General features: G+C 39.8%; 1 protein-coding gene across 5 annotated transcripts in view; it reads right to left on the bottom strand.

Moving 5' to 3' along the window:
• The window catches only part of ZC4H2 (zinc finger C4H2-type containing), a 517,031-nt gene that overhangs the window by 474,321 nt on the left and 21,494 nt on the right, over window positions 1-21,216 (bottom strand). For 2 of the 5 annotated variants that reach the window (XM_044057704.1, XM_044057706.1), the window contains exon 1: window positions 6,725-6,905. The exons of 1 other annotated variant lie outside the window; for it this stretch is intronic. In XM_044057704.1, coding sequence (XP_043913639.1) covers window positions 6,725-6,777 — 53 coding nt within the window. In that variant the 5' untranslated portion in view covers window positions 6,778-6,905. 2 more of the 5 variants (XM_044057705.1, XM_044057707.1) reach the window with 2 other exon arrangements.

The raw sequence follows: 21,216 nt of genomic DNA, 5'->3' as shown, positions 1-21,216 counted from the left end.
CAGCGGAACTCTGGTCCGCTAATGATTGGCAGTAGATTTTTACGGTGTGGAGGTGCCGGCTCGACGCCCAACCTTCAACGAAGGCATGCCCTATTTCATGCATGTCTTTCGAATGCCACTTGACTGCGGGGAGGACATGCAGACTCCACACAGAAAGCGCTCCAGCCGAGAAGAATAAAGTCTGGAAATCAGAAATGATGAAGTCATTCTGTTAGATACTTTACACCCAAATGTGAGTATGTAATGACAATATAGAAACCTTATAAGAAAAAAAGCATGAGTAAACTGGAAAGAGTACAGCAGAACATATCAAGGGCTTCCACGGATATAAAAATTTGAAGTTATTATGAAAGACTAAAATAATCCAAACCTGTACAGTGTGTCATACAGATATTCAAAAGGAGACCTTATTCAGGTATATACGGCATTTAAAAACAACTCTGGGAATGTTTGGGGTTATCAAAAATTAGTAGAGAGTCATCAGATAACCTAGGTAGAAGATTCTATAGGAATGAGAAGTGTACTGATTGGTTTTCTGACAGTAGTGGACACATGGAATAGATTACCAAATTACATTAAAGCAAGCACTAGTTCACATATTTTTAAGAATAGCCTGGACACTTATTACAGGAACAAAAGTTTTCATATATTGGCAGGCTAGAAGGGCATTTTTGCCATGCTTGACACATTTGTATTTATGTATGCAAGGTTTGTTCGTGTCTTTCGGCTTTTCCAGGTTAGGGGTCGCCACAGCGGAACTCCGGTCCGCTAATGATTGGCAGTTGATTTTTATGTACCGGCTTGCCAGGCCTGACGCACAACCTTCAACGAAGGTACACCCATTCACGCATGTCTCCACACAGAAGACGCTCTAGCTGAGAATCGAACCGGACAGTGTCTTACATAAGGTATAGGCAGCAAATAACTAGAGGTGAAAAAATAACAGAATGGCATGAGGCCAAGAAGACATTTCTACTACAGGTTAGAGACTTCCTTCCTTACCAGGGATTGATCGAGTATAGGCAAAACAGAAAGGGATAGTGGAATCCTGAGTTAAAGACCTGTTCTTTGAGAGAGTTTTTAGTTAAATCTAGAGCGGAAGCTGCTATTAAAAAGAGGGATAACTAGTGGGGCATCTAAAATATAGTTCAATAACTCTAAGAACCAATTGGAGGTTAGAAAAGATTGGATGAACACTGGTGTCCTTTCCAAGCAATTCTGAAAGCTGCCATGCTTTTTTTTTTTTTTGCTATTCTCACCTCGTTTGTACTCCAAGATTTTAAGCTGGACATGCAGGAAACATTTAAATATGCTCCAGTATACTTGTGATGAGTGGTCCTGTTCACACACTGCAGGACAGATCTGGCTTAAAACAGACTGAAGAATAGACTTTACAACACTGGGTATAATTAAAGACATTTTGCTAGTTAATGACAAATGAAAATGCTACATATGGGATGGGATGTCACTTCTAGTCATCAAGTACACTGCCTCTGCTAACAATCAGGACATGTCATGTTGACCAGAAAGGCAAATATACTATTTTGATTTATAAAATACTTAGCATTTAACGTAGTCTTACTTCCACAAAGTTAAGGTAACCAATTCTTACATGACATGCAGTAGTTAGGCATATACATTTAAGCATAACCGGCTTTAGGCACCAGTGAACCCTGCAGTCACTAGGGCACCCCTATTCCTGGGGGCCCCCAACCACAGCAAGTTATCTTGATATCTTGTAACATGTCTGTCAAAATAACAAAAGCTAGTACAGCAATCGTGTATACTTAATAAACCAGATTGGTAATAACTCTAAATTATTTATATCTCCTTTAAAATTCAAAAATATCTCTGGTTAAAATAACACCATTTTATCAAGTAACGGGCTTCACAGTCTCGTTAAATATTTTACCACTGACATGGTGCCTCTGGCTTATTTAAACCCTGCTCGATGGACATCCTCTCCACTAAAACCAACAACATAGCCAGTTTTAGATACCTGCAATACATGCGGCTTGCAAGGGGGCCCCTTAATCATTCTTGACTGTGTGGGGGCCCCACAAAAACAGCTGACTGATAGGATAAAAGGAGGAAAAATGTATTAATTTCCTGATTGTGCTCTTTAATCTCAACAGGGCTCTGGTATGACCTTGCTAGCATAACGCTGATAATGAACATAAGCAGGGTAAGCAGTACAGAGGTCAGCAAGCAGGACTGACTAATTTGACTGCAAACCTTGTATTTTAAAAAGAACGGATGCTTCTGATCTTCAGGGATGTTTTTTTTCTTTCAGGGAATTTTATAAATACTGGTAGAACACCAGATACTACAACTCTCAACTTTTTTGGCAGAATAATTCAGCACAATACCAAAAATAATAGCAGAATAAAGGCTCAAAATCAGGAACACATTTTACATATTACTCTAATTCACTTAAACACCTTTTGCATCAAAAAGCATTTTTTGGACAAGAAGTGCAAACTTCTGATGCCTGAAATTACTAACCACCTGTATTTCTGAATGATTTACTAGCAAATCAAACTTTTTACGAAGGACAGATCAAAATTATAAGCAAAATCAGGGTAGGTCTGTGAAATCAGACAGTGACAGGTATGCATTATTCCTCACCGAGACAAATAAAAGTGACTGACTTACCCCTACTGTTGTTTGATTACTGCTAAACAGTAGTCTCTGATCTGATGTGGCAGTACCAGTGTTGCACAATGTAGTGCTATTTTCTGAAGTACAAAACTAGTATTGCTATGGCTTTTGTGCGTGTTTGTAAAACATATTACTGATTTTTATCCCTGCATACACCCAATAATGCCAGGACTCGTAATTATTCTTGTGGGTATCAGTGAAAATGTAGCTAACAAGTAATTATATTTCAAAAGTAATCCATAAAATACATCACAGAACATTCAGACACTTTAATCTTCAAGGAGTCTGGTGGCCTGCACTCCCTATACTGTAAAAAAAAACTGATAAGGGGGCCCCCCCTTAATCATTCTTGACTGTGTGAGGGCCCCACAAAAGCGGTTGCTGGTTGGGGAAAAATGAGAAAACAACTCACTATAGCCCACAACATTTTATACCTACCTGACAACACCCCAATACTCTCTCAACTTCTAATCCCTTACAACAATCTCAACTCAAACTCATGACAAAATCTATAAAGGCAAACAACACAGCAGGTGTTTCTTTATTCACTAACACAATAGGTAAAAGTTGGAATCTCCTACCTAGTGACATAACTCTGACCACATCCCTGCCACTTTTCAAACAAAAACTTAAACAATACTTCCAAAATCATTGGCTGTGCTCCTGCAATACACCTGACTAACCATTTTCTCTGTCTCCTACCCTCCTCAGTTTTGTTTCTTTCAATGTTTTGAGATCAAGTATGTACTTTTGTACAATTGTGTATATTTAATGAACTGCTTATAGTAAAAGTGTTCAGATCTGATCTTAGCTGTTAACTTAAAATAGTAAATTTTATTATGTAATGTACTTAGTATATAGTGGAGCTTTTCGCTGAAAATGGACATTGTATCCAGCCAGACTAGCCCGGTCAACAAATGTAAAATAAAATAAAATAAATAAATGTATTCATTTTCTGATTATGCTCTTTAACCTGAACAGGGCTGACCCCGTTAGGATAAAGCTGACAATGGCTTGTGCTCTCAACTGCACCCATTCTAAAAACAACATTGCTATGTGTACACAAAAAGCTGCTGTAGGTTATGGGAGGGTTGTGGTTACTTTACTTTTCACTACACTAAAACGATAGAGGTTTGCACATAACGTCATTACAGATTTTGTCTGGGCTGATTTCTTTTAGTTTTCTCACAGACCTCAGAGGTGTACAAAGAAGGTTACTATAGCTTGTGTAAGGGCAGTGCACTGACTAAAAGCAACAAACTGGAATACATTACTGTAATTATTATTTTTTCAGTCTCACATCAGGAATGTACACAGGTAGCTGCCTTTGATTGTTAGGGTGAGGAGGCATGCATGTGTATGCCAGTACTCATTTGAAACACATGACTGTGGCAATTTGAACCTCCACTTTCATCCCAGTCTAATACCAGGAGGGATGCATAGGCAGTGACTTTTTTTTTTTGGGGGGGGGGGGTTAGGAAGCAGGCCAAATTCCCAGCTTAGACCTGTGTATCCAGACAACAAATGACTGGTTAGTTTGCTGTGAGCTACTATTTTGTCATCTTTGAATATTAAGCCTTAGGCACAACTTATGTCTTCTTTGAAATAAAAAAAAAATGAATTTATTTTCTTACTCATGGTTGTTTTTTAGGACAGCATTGGATTAAAAGGTTGGGAAATGCTCTAAAATGCATCCCAGAACACATATATCCCTATGGCTTCTTCAGCGCTGGCTTACAGGTTCATAGGTAGGTACCAGGCTATCTGCCCGAGGGCATTTATAAGCCTAGCCAGAGTGTCGGCTTTCGCCAGCCCATTGATTAATTAACTGATCCTCTGCTAAGCAGAGCCAATGAAGTGATCTCAGGGGTGTATTTTCTGTTATCCATCCACTCGTCAAGTTTTCTCTTGAAGAGTGTTAGTGAGGGGCTCCGCCTGATGTAATATGAATTTTGTTCCAAAGCATGGGGAGTCTCTGTGACAGGAATCTCTCCAGCATGTTCTACTTATTGTTGTGGCGAGGTTTAGCTCACTAGAGCGCGTGGCTCGCAGTGACTTGGATTTCTTTAGGTGCAGCATGTCCATCAATTCTGAGTTGGGCATGGCTTTGTAAGTCAGGCAGAGATCACCTCTGAGTAAGCGATATGCCATTATCTGCATTATTTCCTAAATGGTCATTACTGTGCTGTCTTGGTCAGGAAGGGTGTGCTGAAAGGATACAAGGAAAACGTAAGCCGAACAGCAACACTGAATTTCTTTCCAAGCCACCATTGAAGATTATGCAAAAAGAAAAAAATTTAAAATACACTTTAGAGCCTATAGACAGCATTCCGCCCAAGTCCAGACCTATATATAAAGAGAGAGAGAGAGTGAGTTGCTTTAATGTACCATTGCTGTAACTAAAATGTCAGCAACTGTGAATGCCCCTCTGTGAGATGGATGAGCATAGTGTGGTACATAGACCTGTTGTACAGTAAGAATACTGTATCTACTGGTCAGTCTGTACATACTACTCCTAAATGTTTGCATATTGAACTAAAAGGCTGCTTTGGAGGGGTGGCAGTGACAGGGTGGGTGATACTCCGACAGAACTGCCTAGGGGGCTCCCAAATTTGACATTTGCTGGTGGCCCCCAAAATGCTAATACCAGCCCTGCATGTAAGTCATGCAAAACAAATTGATTTTTACTGGAACACTATTATGATCAATTCAAAAGGCACAAAATGTCCAAAGTACAAACACATAAATGAAAAAAATAATGTAGAAGTGAGCAAACAAGGCAGGTATGTTGATAGTAACACACCCCTCTCCACTTAAAAATATTCAGACCACAGTTTTCATATGGATTACTACTCTTAGCTTCTACCACTTTGGTACCTCCAAGGATTCTCACAGACTATAAACAGTTCATCTAGCTCTCTAGTACCTTCCTCAGTTACAAAAATGTGTACTATTCACATCATTAGTCTACGGTGAATACGTAAGTGATGATAGCTTTGATAAATGTTAATTACTTTATTGCTTCAAAAGCACGCTTAGCAAAAGTGCAACTTTTAAACTTCAACTCGAAAAGAAAACTAAATTTAGTTTGGTGGCTTTCCCCAAGCTCCACTAAATGTGACCAAGATACTAACCACCTTAAACATTAGCTATGTAGCCAACTATGGTATTCAATGCTCATAAGTACTTGCAAGTTTATTATTAATATGCGAGGAGTTTAAGGAAGACGCCGAACAAGAACCTTTATTTTACATTAAACATCACTTTGAGTAGAAAGCACAGATGACCCTTTCAAAAAAAGCAGACAATACCACTCTGCAATAACACTTGGTCATCCTGTTGCTAAAAAACGCATAGTGCTCGTTATTTCTAGCCGCTGTTCATATTCTATACAAAACACTTCAGCTTCGCACCCCCTCCCCCGCTCCTCAGCAGGAGACAGGTTCGAGGCGGACGCCTACTGTGCCTTACAAAGGTTAAGATTAACTGTCTGATCATCTCCAGTGGCAACTGCGACAGCTTGCATCGTTAAGCAGATAACGAGAGTAGCACACCAAGTGTACTGCTACTGAACAGCAAACGCTACTGCTAAGATATAACAGTCAAGTTTATTCGCTTTTCAAAAAGCCACAAATCAAAATTTGGTTTCCCGTTTTACTAAGTAATCATTCAAAGCAAATCAATCACAAACAAGCCAAAGTAAGAAACACACACTGATGCAATCTCACATCAGATCTTTATGCAACGTACTTGGAGAGCGGCCGCTAGAATGTATGTAAACAAAGCTCAACATGTTAGCTCCCTACACTATTGTCTAACCGTAGGCATTTTTTTAAGTCACTTAACAGCTAAACACTGATACAAGACTGCTTCCCTTTATCCCATAATACCGGAGATGTATTATTAAAAACATTTCATATCAAGCTACATTCGAAATTTAACATGCAAGTCTACAATATCACGACAACAATAGCCAGACCTCTGCTACCCTTGCCGACAGCATTAAAAAAAAAAAAAAAAACTAACTTGGTCATTCCGAAGCAGCTATCTATTGGTCTCTCACCTTATTTCCTTTATGCTTTCCAGTTTGCACATTATTTCTTGCTCGTCAGTCATAGTTCCGCCACCTACAACCTAGATGCTATAATTAAAAAAAACTCACTCACAATAAAACTAATACAATCCACAAAATAATACGATTGAATGAATACAATTGTAGCAACGAAAAAAACAAGATTAGGCGTACGTACAACGCATGGCATTTTGGGAAGTGTAGTCTCAGTCTGTGGTGAAAGAATGTATCACCAGGAGGACTAGCCCCCTAGGAAGGACTGCATGTCCCGGTGGACTCTAGGAAAAAAATAGAGGGCGGGAGGATATATTTGGACCTTCCTGCAATATCCTTAAATTGAGGAGTTTATTATGCAAGAATGGGTTATTGAGAGCGATTTCATCCCTACCAGGAGCCAGTGTCGTTAAAGGGAGATCTTGTCTGCAGTTTGACATCGAGATTTTTTTTTTTCTAGATCTCGCTAATCTACGTATTCCATTAGGGTCCTGACCACCAATGTCATGTAAATAGAAAGTGCTCTGTTACGCACACTTCATGCAAGAATTCTGAACATCCATCCTCAACCCCTTTTCCCATACCGCACCTATGGGCGGGGAGTTACTTCAACAGTAACAGCCATCTCAAAGCAAGGTTTACACCACGGGGTGACTATCCATCCATACCACGCGCTCACAATTTAGAGTGTCTGGAATGTGAGAAGAAAAAATTAGAGTGTCATTCCACCTAGTGTGCATGTCTTTGGAATGTAGGAAGAAACTGGAGTACTTGGAGAAAATCCACACTATCGCAAGGAGGAGGTGCACAAGTCAATGCAAAGGAGGCACCCTAGCTGAGAATCAAACCAGAGAACTTCTTACTGGGAAGCGACAACGCTAACCCAGCACTACTGCGGCCTGTCCAAAAATATAGACGAAGCCTAGCCGGGAGGGGGAGTTCCAAAAATATATTTTGCTTTTAGAAAGTTGATAGACTAACAGGTTATGCGTTCGCATGCTTTTTCTGAAGGATATGAAGTCTGTAGCTCAAATGCCAGTCATTAATTAGTGGTACAGCCCTTAATGATTTAACTGAAAAACACGGAGTTTTTGATAAACCAAAATATGAAGCGAAAATATGTACAGTTGAGAAGTATGATTCTGGACAAAGCCAAAATTAATGGGTGTCAAAGGGGTATTGCTATACTCTTCTACTTCCACATCCCCACCCCATGCTAAGCAGCAAACCTCATCCAAAGCCCGCGCCATGACTGGTTTAGGGTGCAATAAGGCGTTTCTGGAGGTGAGGGGTATTTTAGGTTTAAGAAGCGATTAGGGACTTTAGGGTTAAAAAGGAGATTTTAGGTTTAGGGAGCGATTGGGACAGGAAGGGGAAAGGAGTCTTAGGTTTAGGGACCGAGGCCCAGGTGCCCCCATCCTGGTCTACCTACAGTAAATAAATACTGGAAAAGTGCCCCTGCTACAGCAGTGCTCTAGGCGGCCGGCTATGAGTGAGGGGATACTTATTAGGCTTTGGGTTCTGGTAGGGCTACATTGTCTAGTGTGCTGTGGGTGGTACATCGGGGGTGGGAGTACAAAAGTTAACTGTAGCCATCCAAGACCCATAAGGACAAATGAAATATTGCACGTATAGAGGTGGACAGTTGTAGGATAAGAGGTTTTGAAATAGGCATGCATTTTCTGAGGAAATGATGTTCAATGATTTGTCAGAAAAACACATTTTTTTTGGGGAACAGACCAAAAATATGATGCAAAAAGCTAGACATTTAAAATTTTGTACATTTGAAAGGTATGAAGCTACCTCTGAGTGGTATCTTAATTTGCATCTCATGCTTGCTTTGCTATCCCAGTCATCTTCTCAAGCCTTTCCAGACCTCCCCCTACCACACGTGTTTCTGTATTGCACAATGGACTCTTATAAGATACCATCCCAGTAGCGCAACAAGACCAATTAACAGTCATTTTTATTCTTGTTTTGTTTGAGGGGTTTATTGCCTTTATTTGTCCGAGATTAGCACAGCTCTACCCAAAAAATAGCAAAACACTAACTATACTTTGTCAAATATCTTTGCTTGACTATTGCTGCAACACAAGATGTTAACCCGTACCACATTTATGTAATCAGTTCAGCATATTGTTCATAATTTTCATCTTTAATAATTTTGTATCATTGCCATTGAACCACATTCATAAAACCAGTTTAGTACATTGTAAATCCTTTTGCATCACCGCCATCATATCTGCATCAAAGTTGCATATTTAGTAAATCAGACTTAAAGCAAAGTTACATATTTAATAAAAACACAGAGGCATCAAGGTGGATTAAACGGCCGCAGCCATGTGTTTATTGCAAACTACTGCCAAATGACCTTTGCTAATAGAAACCAATTATTTTGAGATGTGTGCAAGGCAGGAATGTCAGAGAGGCCATTTCTTTATTTCACAGCATTACCCTAAACTTACAGGACAACAGACAGCACTATAGATATGCAACTCTTCTGATTCACCATACCCAAATCATAACAACTTTTTTTACAATTCTTCACAATTCCACTGGGCTGCCTTACAATCTGCAAATGAGCAGTTGCTGGGCTGATAAGTCCCCTGGCAACAATCCCTTGGGGCTGTCTAGCCTGTGGAAGGTCCAGCTAAAGAGTCCTGAGACCACTCCCACACTACCACTTACCTTGGCCTCCCTTACCCTTCCTGCCTTCCACTTACATGACTGTGACAACCTAGCCTAACCTGTCTATCTTACCTGGGGGAGAAGGCGAAAACCTGAAAAACCCAGTCGGGGAAAAAACAGGAAATTCCTTCTCGATCGCTAATGCAATCACCTTTGCAGGTCGCCAGGTCCCTTAACTACCTTACAGCTGACCCTAAACTGACTGACAACTATTCCCCCTCCTTTTACGAGGGGGTTGGGTGGGAAAAGCTGCCAATGTAGAGATTGAAAAGACTAATCTGCTTTCTTCCCAGCCTTTTCAATCCCCTGCACGAACAGCTCAACCCTCCTGACTTATCCTGTCCCTACCTGTTCGCCTCCCCCCGATAGCTGAGTTCGAGCTGACCTGCCTCGGACAAATGACAGCTTGCAGCGACTGGCTTGCCAGCCTCTGTTGTCTGAGACTGGTATAGTTCTACCTGCCTTTACTTCTTCTTCTTTCGGCTGCTCCAGTTAGGGGTCGTCACAGCAGATCATCTGTTTCCATTTCTTCCTGTCCTCTGCATCTTGCTCTGTCACACCAACCACCTGCATGTCCTCTCTCACCACATCCATAAACCTTATCTTAGGCCTGCCGCTTTTCCTGTTACCTGGCAGCTTCATCCTTAGCATCTTTTTCTCAATATACTCTGCATCCCTCCTCAGCACATGTCCAAACCAATGTAATCTTGCCTCTCTGGCTTTGTCTTCAAACCTTCCAACCTGGGCTGACCCTCTAATATATTTATTCCTAACCCTGTCCACCCTCATCACACCCAGTGCAAATCTTAACATCTTTAACTCTGCCACATCCAGCTCTGACTCCTGCCTTTTTGTCAATGCCACTGTCTCCAACCCATATAACATAGCTGGTCTCACTACCCTCTTGCAGACCTTCCCTTTCACTCTAACTGGTACTTGTCTGTCACAAATCACTCCTGACACTCTTCTCCACCCACTCCATCCTGCCTGTACTCTCTTCTTCACCTCTCTTCCACACTCACCATTACTCTGAACTGTTGATCCCAAGTATTTAAAGTCATCCATCTTCACCACCTCTACTCCCTGCATCCTCACCATTCCTCTATCCTCCCTCTCATTCACTCACATATATTCTGTCTTAGTCCTGCTGACCTTCATTCCTCTTCTCTCTAGAGCATATCTCCATCTCTCCAGGGTCTCCTCCACCTGTTCCCTACTCTCACTGCAGATCACAATGTCATCTGCAGACATCATAGTCCACGGGGACTCCTGTCTGATCTCGTCTGTCAACCTGTCCATCACCATTGCAAATAAGAAAGGGCTCAGAGCTGATCCTTGATGTAATCCCACCATAAACTGCAGATGTTTTTGTTTTATTTTTGAATATTGTAAAATTATTGTTCTTAAAATTTTTTGTAATAATTTGGAGCTTTTCTCCCTGGGCTTCCGCTGAAAATGGGCTTCTACCCAGTCGGACTTTCCTGGTAATCAAATGTCAATAAATAAATCTGTCCAGCCTATTAATTACTCTCCTGTATCCTGATATTTTCACTTGGCTACTTATATATGGTCTGCTTTGAATTTTGAGTTCACTCTGGGACAGTTCTTGTTACTCTGATCCCTGTAAGCTGTTGAGTATATTTCCGGTTGCATGATATCTTCATGTAAAACTACTGTCTCACATGTTTGTAGTATGTGTCTACATTTTGGTGTTTTCTCAGCTTGCATAAGACTTTCTGGGCATAACATTCCCATCTTACAGACATGCCTTGGATTTTTTCTCAACAGTTGACTGCCATCTCCTTCAGCTACACAATATCACGGTATACATGTTCCACCAACCGTTATGGTTTCAGTATGCTAATTATGCCACCATTTCTGGATTTTCACTTTCATTCTCTCTCTCTGCAGTTCTGACAGTCTTCTGGAAGGCTTGTACCAGCAATATTCTGTCTGATACGGTTTCATTTGAGCATCTCTTTCTTGCTTGTTTACTATTAGAGGACAGTAAAAGCCAATAATTTTTTTTTTAATAATCTGCCTATTAGTATACTGGAGCTAAAGAGATTGAGATTCTGCAGTGGAGTATTGGTGTATTCCAAAAATGCAAAATGACACCCTCCATAGCTACTGCTAATGCATTTTTCAGCAGGGTCTTAAATGGATAGGTCTGCCTGCATGTCCATTATATTGAGTGCATTGTGGACCTGTAGTGACATGCTTGAACTCCCCACTGTTATTCAAAGCTTTAAAGTCCAAACTACTGAAATGTGAGCCACTCTTTGACATGAAGAAGTGTTAAATGTCAAAATTTGCTGCACATCAGCAAGTCATATAGTATCAGAAATACTCGGCCTAGGGATCTAAACATCTTCTGAAGCATCAATAGAATGGTTTGGAGGGACAGGTATATCATGCAGGAGATACCATTGCTTTGGAACAGACTCCCCCTCCACATAAAACAAAGCTCATCACTGTTCATATGCAAATGCAACTTGGATCTATAGATGGGAAACACAAAATTTACTCCAGGACTGCTCCCTGTGCTTCTAATAAACAGAAGCAGCTCATAAATGCTTTATCCCATGCATAGGTTCCTTCACATTATGTATAGTACGATCCCAGTTATTCTCATTAGTGGTAATATATAATTGTCAACCATGGGATGGATAAGGCCAAACCAAATGGGATAGGTTAATTCAAGCACCAAAATAGAAATTGGCTAGGCTTATACCTCTCAACCTCTTAGTTCAAGAAATATGGACAAAATAATGGGGAGACAAAGCTCCAAAAATAGGGACAGATTTTAAATATTGCTCTTATAAACCTATAAAGTTACTAGAACAGGATTTGTGTTAACATGCATTTTCTGAAGGGCATGAAATCTTAATCTCAAATTATGTCATTATTTAGTGACTTCCATCCTCACTGATTTACTAGAAAAACACACATTTTATGAGGAACAGACCAAGCATATGAGGTGAAAATCTGGACAATTGAGAGGTATGGGGCTGAAAATAGCCCACAAGGGCAGCTAGTCTAGTACTTACCTATGAACATATTTTTATATTTAATATTTGTTTACCAGGAAAGTCCAACTTGGAACAAAGCCAATTTTCAGGGCAGCCCAGGGAGAAACGTTCCAGAGGTATGTCTTTGTAATGTGGGAGAAAACCCACACAAATGCAGGGAGGACATGTAGACTCCACACAGAAGGCACCCCAGCCAAGAATTGAACTGAAGAACCTTTTGGTGTGAGGCGACAATGCTACTGCTGTACCACTGCACTGCCAAAATGATAGCATCAGAGATGCCTTTTCTTGAGAAGATAGATATCAATGCATTCATCACACTGCTGTGCGTAGCATGTGTTAACTTAATCATTTCTGCACAGTTGGAGTAACAATCCATGCAAATCATATGCATAACTTCTTCGAAATGAATTATTTGTGCCCAGTTGACATCAGGGATATAGAAGCTTTTCAGTAGCAGGAAGACCATGGAATCTGATAGTTAACATTTCTTCATCTGAGCTGCCATTATGGTACACATTATAGGAACATATAGGAACAATACTAGGTAAGTGATCGTAAGAACCATAAGATACCTAGTTATGTAGACCTTTAAGCAGACACACTTAAAAGTTTGTGTCTCCCTTTCAGGCACCTAATTGTGCTCACTTCCCAAATCAAGCAAGGCTTTACATGACAGTCCTGGTGTAAATCTGAGTCTATGCATCTAATCAAGTATAGCTTTAAAGGTAATCAAAGTAGCACATTGACCTGTACTTGTAATTTATTCCATTGGCAAGGAATATGTTGTTTAGTAACATATCTCTTCAGCAAGTCTTGTTGATTTGTTGATGTAGATTTATTTCCCTGCTGCAGGTGTTTGTAGAACCACTGGTTTTGTAAAGAAACAGGACATCAAATAGGAATGGGCCTTTCATGACTCAAAAAGTGAGATATAGGTCACCTTGGAGCAGCCCGTAGTTTACAGAGTATAAGGAAAGTTGTGCTAATCTTTCAGGATAGTTGAAATATTTAATGCCTTTAATTTTCACTGTGTCCTTTCTTGTTGATCATTATGCTTTGATTTATACAGACCAAATGGGCATCATATTCAACAATGTCAGGATAATTTCTTTGGATCTTGAAGATATGCCCTTGGAATTTAACTGGAATAGATGGAAAGATTGTCTGACTATGGTGGAAATGCGGTGCTCGAATGCGAGAAACTGGCCATATAAGTACCCAGGTCCCATAACCATGAATAGGAGTACCGTTTATAACATGTGAGGTGGGAAAAGTTTTTTTGCTGAATGTGCAGTGAGGTGGGAAAAGCTTTTTTTTTGAATGCTATTATTCTACACTTTTTTATTTAACTTGAGACCACTTTCAGTATACCACGTATGCACATATTCCAGCCCTTGCTAGTTTAGTATCAGTGGATGAGGAGATAACAGTGACCATCTTGCAGTCGCTAGCAGACTTGGTCAACTACTCTTTTGGGATATTGGAATGAATGTCTGCAAAATAAATACCAAATAGGAGATGACCCATCTCTGAACCATGGGGTACAAGTACCACACTAGTTATACGTTAATGTAGATGTTTATATTAAGCTCATCTATTTTTTTATAACAATACCAGCATGGTGGAGGGTGCCAAAAGCATTGGGCAGATCAAGATAAGCAGTATGCACTGACTGACCACTGCCTACAGCTTCTGTAATCTTTTTAAAGAAGCTTACTATGTTTAGGAGACAAGACATGTTCTTCAAAAAAAAAAAAAACCAAACAGATAGGCATCTAGATCTGTTAAATTGCCTGCGTCTGCATAAATGAATTGTGCTATGATATGTTCCATGGCTTAATATATAAGGTGGGGTGAGGCTGAGGAGTCTATAATTGCCTGCATCTGTAGAAGGGCCACCCTTGTACAGGGGAGTCACAATTATACACATCACAGTTCTGCAGGACTTTCTGTATTTATGCTTGTACTCCTGGTTTATGTATAATATCTCTTGATTTTTCTTTATAGTTCAGTATTCTAAGATGTGACTCCTGTATTCTTTCAAACATCTTATTCTCTTAACTGTTAGGATACAATAATCTTCTCAACTTTGCTCATGGGGGGGGGGATTCAGAGATATGCATAATGTGACCATACAGTGGTAAATAACCTGATGAAGTAACGTGATGTGGCCCAAATGGCAATAAGTATGCAAGGATGCTACCACAGTGTGGTAATGCAGGAAAAGTGCAGCATAATGAATCTTTGCAGACATGATAATGGCTTTAACCATAAAAATGAACTGCCTGCAGTATGAAAGTAAATGATCCAGGGATGGCAGCATCAGGCACCCCATAGCTACTACAGTGGCATAGTGGACAGGTCATATAAGGATGCACTATGAAGTGCCAACAGATTTTATTATATAAATGAGAAGGAAATTAAGAACTAAGACAGACAGAAATGAGGAAGAGCAATCAAAGAAACATATAGAAGGATAACAGGAAGAAAAGAGTGGTGTGGTGATGGGGAAAGAAGGGTATCCTTTTTTATGGGACAGGTGCTCATTTTTATTATTTTGCTGAAGAAGGGTAGGGGGACGTAGCATGATGAAGGTGTGGGTTGAAAGAAGAATATAGGGAAAGAAGTACAGACAGACAAATGTAGAACCCAGACAATGATGGAAAGAGAAGTAGTGTTACATAAGGGAGTAACAATGGAGAGAAGCAGGCTGATAGAAGGTGGACAATTGCTGATGAAGAAGATTGGACTGCAAAAAAAAAAAAAAAAGTGAGAGTGACATGAAGGGATGGGGAACACAATGATGTGAGATAAGGAGAGGTGAGGAAGGCCTCCCAAGCCAGCTCAGAGGGTAGTCCAGCTGGATGTCACTCACTTCCATGGTTGGCTTCATGGGTGGGTTCTGCCTCTAGTGGCCCAATAGTTCAGAGGGCCAGCTGAATGATTCTACAGTGTGCATTAGGTGGTGCTTCAGGTTGCATTGTGGGCATCAAGCTGCCTGTCCACCTCAGTCCTCACCAGCTCCCAAACCTCATGCGGGGTGACCCAGGTGAGCCTTTGCAGACCACTCTCAGTTGAGGGGCCTTTGCCCCTAAGAACTGCTAAAACAGTCAACCAGTGAGCCCTTTGGGTCTCCTTCCACACTGTAACCATTACCAATCTACAGAGAGGCAGGCCTGGGGACTGCTGGAGACCTAAATGTCAGAGTGGTGCCTGGTGCTGAGTGTGGTGGCTGCCACCTCACTTCTGCCTGCACCATGGTTGATCTTGCAGAAAAAGAAAATAAATTGAGAAAAAGAAAACAAAAATCAAAATAATAAACCATAAATGGAAAACATAATAAAGAAAAAATGCACAGCTGCAACTGTTCAGTTATATGTTGTAAAGTTTATTTATTTATTTATTTTACATTTGTTAACCAGGCAGAGTCTGGCTGGGAAGTAGCCCATTTTCAGTGGAGACCCAGGGAGAAAATCTCCACAACAATAGTACAAAAAAGATTACAAAACATTTGTAAAAAGGATTTGCAAACAATATGCAAAAATGTTTAACAGTTGTCAACAATCACAGTTTACAAAAGGAATGTAAAACAGAAAAAAAATTACATTTCCTAAGCCTTACTATAGACAGTAATATGAAACTCATTACATATATAACTAAAATAAACCATTGTGGTATTTTCATTAGGTAGAAGTAAGACAAGGAGAAGATAGCAGGAAAGAAACATTTAATGAATGGCATGAGAAAACTAGCCAGGAGTATAACAGAATAGGCATTGTTGAGTAAGGTATTCCTTTAGGAGTTGTTTAAAGCTATGACTATCTATGTTTTTAGGATATTCTGGGGTAATAGGTTCCACTGTTTGGCTGCTTTGAAGGAGATGAGAGAGTCACCAAAGTAATTATGGGACTTAGTTATCTTAAGTATAAGATGGTCAGATGATCTAAGGGTCCTGGGGGTTGGTATATAGTTGCACTAGAATGGAGAGTGCAGGGCAGTTTTCAAGTTTGAGTGGTGAGGTGCAGGGCAGTGGTGAGATGATTGAGTGATAATAGATTGGGAAATTCAAGCCAGTGTAGTTTTTGAAGAGTAAGGCAATGATGGGTCCTGTTGGGTATATTGGCAGCAAATTTTGTTATTTTGTTATAGCAGGAATCAAGTACATGTAAGTCAGACATCTCAGGTTAGTGAAAAGATGAGAACAGTAGAGGAGAGTAGATAGGAGGTGGGATCTGGCTGTGGCTAGTCTGGCATTTTGAGTAAGGTAAGGTTTGATGTGAACTTTCTCAACTGTGAGTGATATGTCTTTATTGAATGTTAGGTTGTTGTCTGTTGTGACACCAAGTCATTTTGCTTGGTTAACTGGTTCTATTATAGCGCCATTTGTGGAGTAGATGGATATAGGAGGTGGTTTTGCTTTGGATTTCCTGTTGGAGAAGATCATAATTTTGCTTTGTTTGGGTTTAGGATTAGTTGAAGTTCATTTACATAATTTTCAATATCTAGAAATGACTTTTGCAGTTTATCTTGGAGTTCTTGGGGTGTGGGAGCAGAGCAAATAAGAGTAGCATCGTCAGCATATTGAATAATAGAAGTAGATTTAGTGGCAGTGTTTAGACTATTTTTAAATATAATAAAAAAGAGAGGGCCAAGGATGGAACCCTGAGGAACCCCAATGGAGACTGGGAGGAGTGTGGATAGTTTATTATCCGATTTAGTTGCCTGTTGTCGATTAGTAAGGTAGCTAAAGAACTAGTTGAGAGCTGTATTATTGAGGTTGAAGGAGGCTAGAATGTTGAGTAGTAGTTGGTGGGATACCATTTCAAAAGTTTTGGACATATCAAGGAATATAGTAGAGACTAGTTGTCCATTGTTTTTGAGGAGGTTGATGTAGTTAGTGAAACTTATGAGGGCTGTGTTGGTACTGTGTTTTGGATAGAAGCCATGCTGTGAACGAGATAAGAGGTTATTTGTAGTGAGGTGGTCTAGGAGCTGCTTATGGATGCATTTCTCTAAGATTTTGGCTAGGGGTGAGAGAATGGCAATGGGCTGATAATTAGAGACATATTTAGATCGGCCTCCTTTGTGTAGGGGGATGATATGGGATATTTTCCATAGTATGTGGATATATTGTTCTGTGATGGATCAATTGATTAGGATAGATACAGGATAGGTGATGGAGCTGCAGCAGTTTTTAAGAAGTCATTAGGGAGTTGGTCAGCTGCTAGACAGGTAGGCTTTAATTTTGATAGATTTGTTTGATATAAGAGGTTTGTATGGATTTAAAAGAGAAGTAGTTGAGTTTAGAGTTAGTGGAGGTAGGCACTGTAAGGGATTGGTTAGAATTGTTGTTTAAAAGTGAGGTGATAGTTGTGATGAAATGGTAGTTAAATTGGGATGCTAAGCATTCAGTGCTGTTTATTGTAGATGGTGCAGGGGAAGAGGTTTTGCCAGGGTTGATGAGGTAGTTAATGTTTTGCCACAATTTTTGTGGGTTATTTATGTGTTTTTGCTGACAGGCTAGAAAATAAGATTTTTTTGTCAGATAATATTTGCTTCTTAGTTAGGTTTCTTAGTTGTTTATAAGAGGTGTGGTTTCTGAGATTTTGGATGTTTGATAAGCAGTCCAAGCTCTATCCCTTTGTTTAATGAGAGATTTAGCATCTTTGATTATCCAAGGTAGGTTTTTGGCTTTGGAGCATATTTTTCTTGTTGGAGCGAGGTTATTAAGGATGTTGAGGAAGGCATCATTAAAATATTGTACAGCTTGGTCTACTTGGAGTGATTTTAGAGGTGACCAGTTGCAGTTCTGAAGTAGGGAATTTAAGATGGTTGGGGAAAATTTTTTTTTGTTGCTTATGTGCTTGAAAATTACATTACAGGAGGAGTGAATGCGTTTCCTTAGTAGAACGGTAGGGGAGTGATCACAGAGAATCAGGGAGGCACCCAGCCTGGTGGGCAAAGTTGGGCTTGTTGATTAGAATCCAGTCTAGAATAGATTATTTCTTAGTGTGTTTATCGATTCTAGCGGGGAAGTTTATAGTTTGGGTGAAAATTTGGAGGGTTGTCATTTGTGCAGGATAGTCAGTCCAAGTTGAAATTGCCTAGCACTATAATTTCTTGGTTGAAAGTAGAGGATGCCCAGAATAGGAATCTTTCAATAGTAGGTATATTATTTCCTGGTGGTAGGTAGGAGGCAATAGTTATGATGGTTTTATGTAGATTTACTTCAAATTGGGTGGTTAGAATTTCTGCTTCTGTTAGATCTGGAGGAGTATAGAGTAATTTTTCAATTATGAGGAAATTTTTATACATGATGGCAATGTCTCCACCATGCTTGTTCAGCCTATCTGGTTTAATAACATTATAATCATTGGTAAGTATTTCCTCGTTTTTAATGTGTGGTTTTAGCCATGTCACGGTAATTTTATTTATTTATTTATTTGACATTTGTTAATCGGGTTAGTCTAACTGGGTAGATACCCTTTTTCAGTGGAGATCCCAGTAGAAAAGCTCCAGACATTACAATATGAAACTAGACATTAACAATTTGAAAATTAACAAATGGAATATATCTAAATAGAACTGTGGTACAAAATCATCAGACAGATTACAGTAAAGTAATGAACATATATACAGAAGGCATTTTTTTTAGCAAAGATATACAATTATCAGTTACATGCAACACATTCTTACGTTCTGAGATGTGAAGATTAGATTGTTTATTGTATTGATAAATAATTAGAGTGCAGGCAGTTATTGAGAAAGGCTATAAGATGACAGGGTTCTTGTAATTTAATAATTACTATATCAGGAGTGTAGGTAGCTAGGGCTGCATGAAATTCACTAATTTTTTTGTGATACTTCTGAGGTTAAAATTAGTTATGAGTAAGTCTGATTTGGAATGTTTAGGGAAGGAAGATAGAGGGTAGTATTAGCAGGTGTTACTGGGTGGGGTGGAAGTAGCTGCTTGGGTCCTGGATTAGGATGTATATCAGCTTGGAGTTTGATTTCTATTAGTGAGTGTAGAAGAAGAGAGAGTTTGAGCTTGGATATTAGTCAATTAAAGAAATCTGGATAGGAAGGAGGGTTTGGGATATGGACATATTTATAGTGGAAGAGTAATATGTTAGAGTTAGTGCAGAGTTTAGAAGAGATGTGAAAATGGATATTTGGTTTTGTATGTATGTAATAGTGGGGAGTGTAGGAGAGGGGTAGTGTGTTATGTTTGATGTGATGAAGATAGTGGAGCAGGAGGCTAGGTAAAGGGTAATGAATAAGAGAGAGTGCTCAAAACAGTGGCAATAACTGACATGGTGAAATAGTAGGAAAATAGGAGAAAAATATGAGTGGGTTGGTGTGTGCAGTTTAGCAGAGAGAACTGTACTGATAAAGTGATGCGGTAGGAGAGACAGAGTTATGTGAGGGATGAAATAATGGTTCATGAGGTGGGAGGGGAGAAAGTGATAGAAAAAAAATGATTGTGGGTGTGTTGGATGAGGTAGCTGCAAGTTATAGGATAATGAGTTAGAAAGGTGTGGTTTAGTTTAATAAGTTTAAAGAAAATGGGGATGGGTGGGAATGGGAGTAGGGTAGCGAGCAGAGTGAGCCCAAGCAAAGTGAGGGTGAATAGAGTGGGTTGATTCAAGCAAGAGGCAAGCACAGTCCAGAATGGAAAACTTGCCAAAAAATACAGATAGAAATACAACTATTCAGTTATATGCTGTACAGTGTATTGAAATATTACATTAAATGGAGAAAAGCAAACCAAAAAAGCAAAATAATAAAAAACATGAAAAAAGAAAAACAGAAATGCAACTGTTCAGTTATATATAGTACAGTTTATTAGAATATTATATCACTGATGGCAATACACTACCCCACTATCTGGACAGCCTGGCCTGCATCCCTTGGGAGTCAGTCTTATTTTTTTCATTCTCCTGTGGTGATCTAAAGCATAAAACAAATGGTAATGATCCTGACAACAGAAGCCAATTACAGTTACAGCTGCTATGCCTACTGTACAGTGACAACGCAAGGACAGAATATTTAAAATAAAAAGATAAGTTTCCCTCCCTAACCTCTTCTTCCAACTGCCACAGAAGGTCACTATGGCACCTCTTCTGGTCACTGTATTTATGCCAGTCCTACTCACTAGAATGGGTGAAGTCAGTGGCATCAATCATCACCCTTGCAAGCTGGTGCCAGCCACCCACTTTATAAAGGAGGCTGTTATAGTTCACTGGAAGGAGCTTCTGATTATCCCTGTGCAGCAGTTATAAAAACATTTTGCACTCCATTTCACAAGGCAGTAACCCATTTGACTTTGTGCTGCACAGACTATGTCCACTTACTAAATCAACTCCAGGAGAAGAATTGGTATCTTGGACACATAAACATATATCATAGGAACCACATGATTCATACTGATGAGCAGCAGAGTAGAACAATTCCCATTAACAGCAGAACAATGCTTATGGTCAGTAAAGAGATACGAGTGATATTAGTGCAGCCAGGCTTCACAGATGCACTCGCATTCAATGTGACCTTCCAGTCCATGTAAAATCAGGAATGAGCAACATAGAGTAGATTGTTATTGGTTACCATTCAGAGATGACCACACTAAATCACCACATTAGTATAATAACTGTGCTACAAACCCTGTTTTTGAATGATAAAAAAGCACAGTCACCATGATATGGGCATACCTCTCAATCTCTCAGCCCAAGAAATCTGGACAAAGGCTTACATAATGGGGGGGGGGCA

This window comes from Protopterus annectens, chromosome 15.part0 (assembly GCF_019279795.1).
Source record: "Protopterus annectens isolate FY-2018-M chromosome 15.part0, PAN1.0, whole genome shotgun sequence".
Lineage (NCBI taxonomy): Eukaryota > Metazoa > Chordata > Ceratodontiformes > Protopteridae > Protopterus > Protopterus annectens.
The sequence above is the reverse complement of the archived record's forward strand: the minus strand, read 5'-3'. Positions and strand labels throughout refer to the sequence as shown.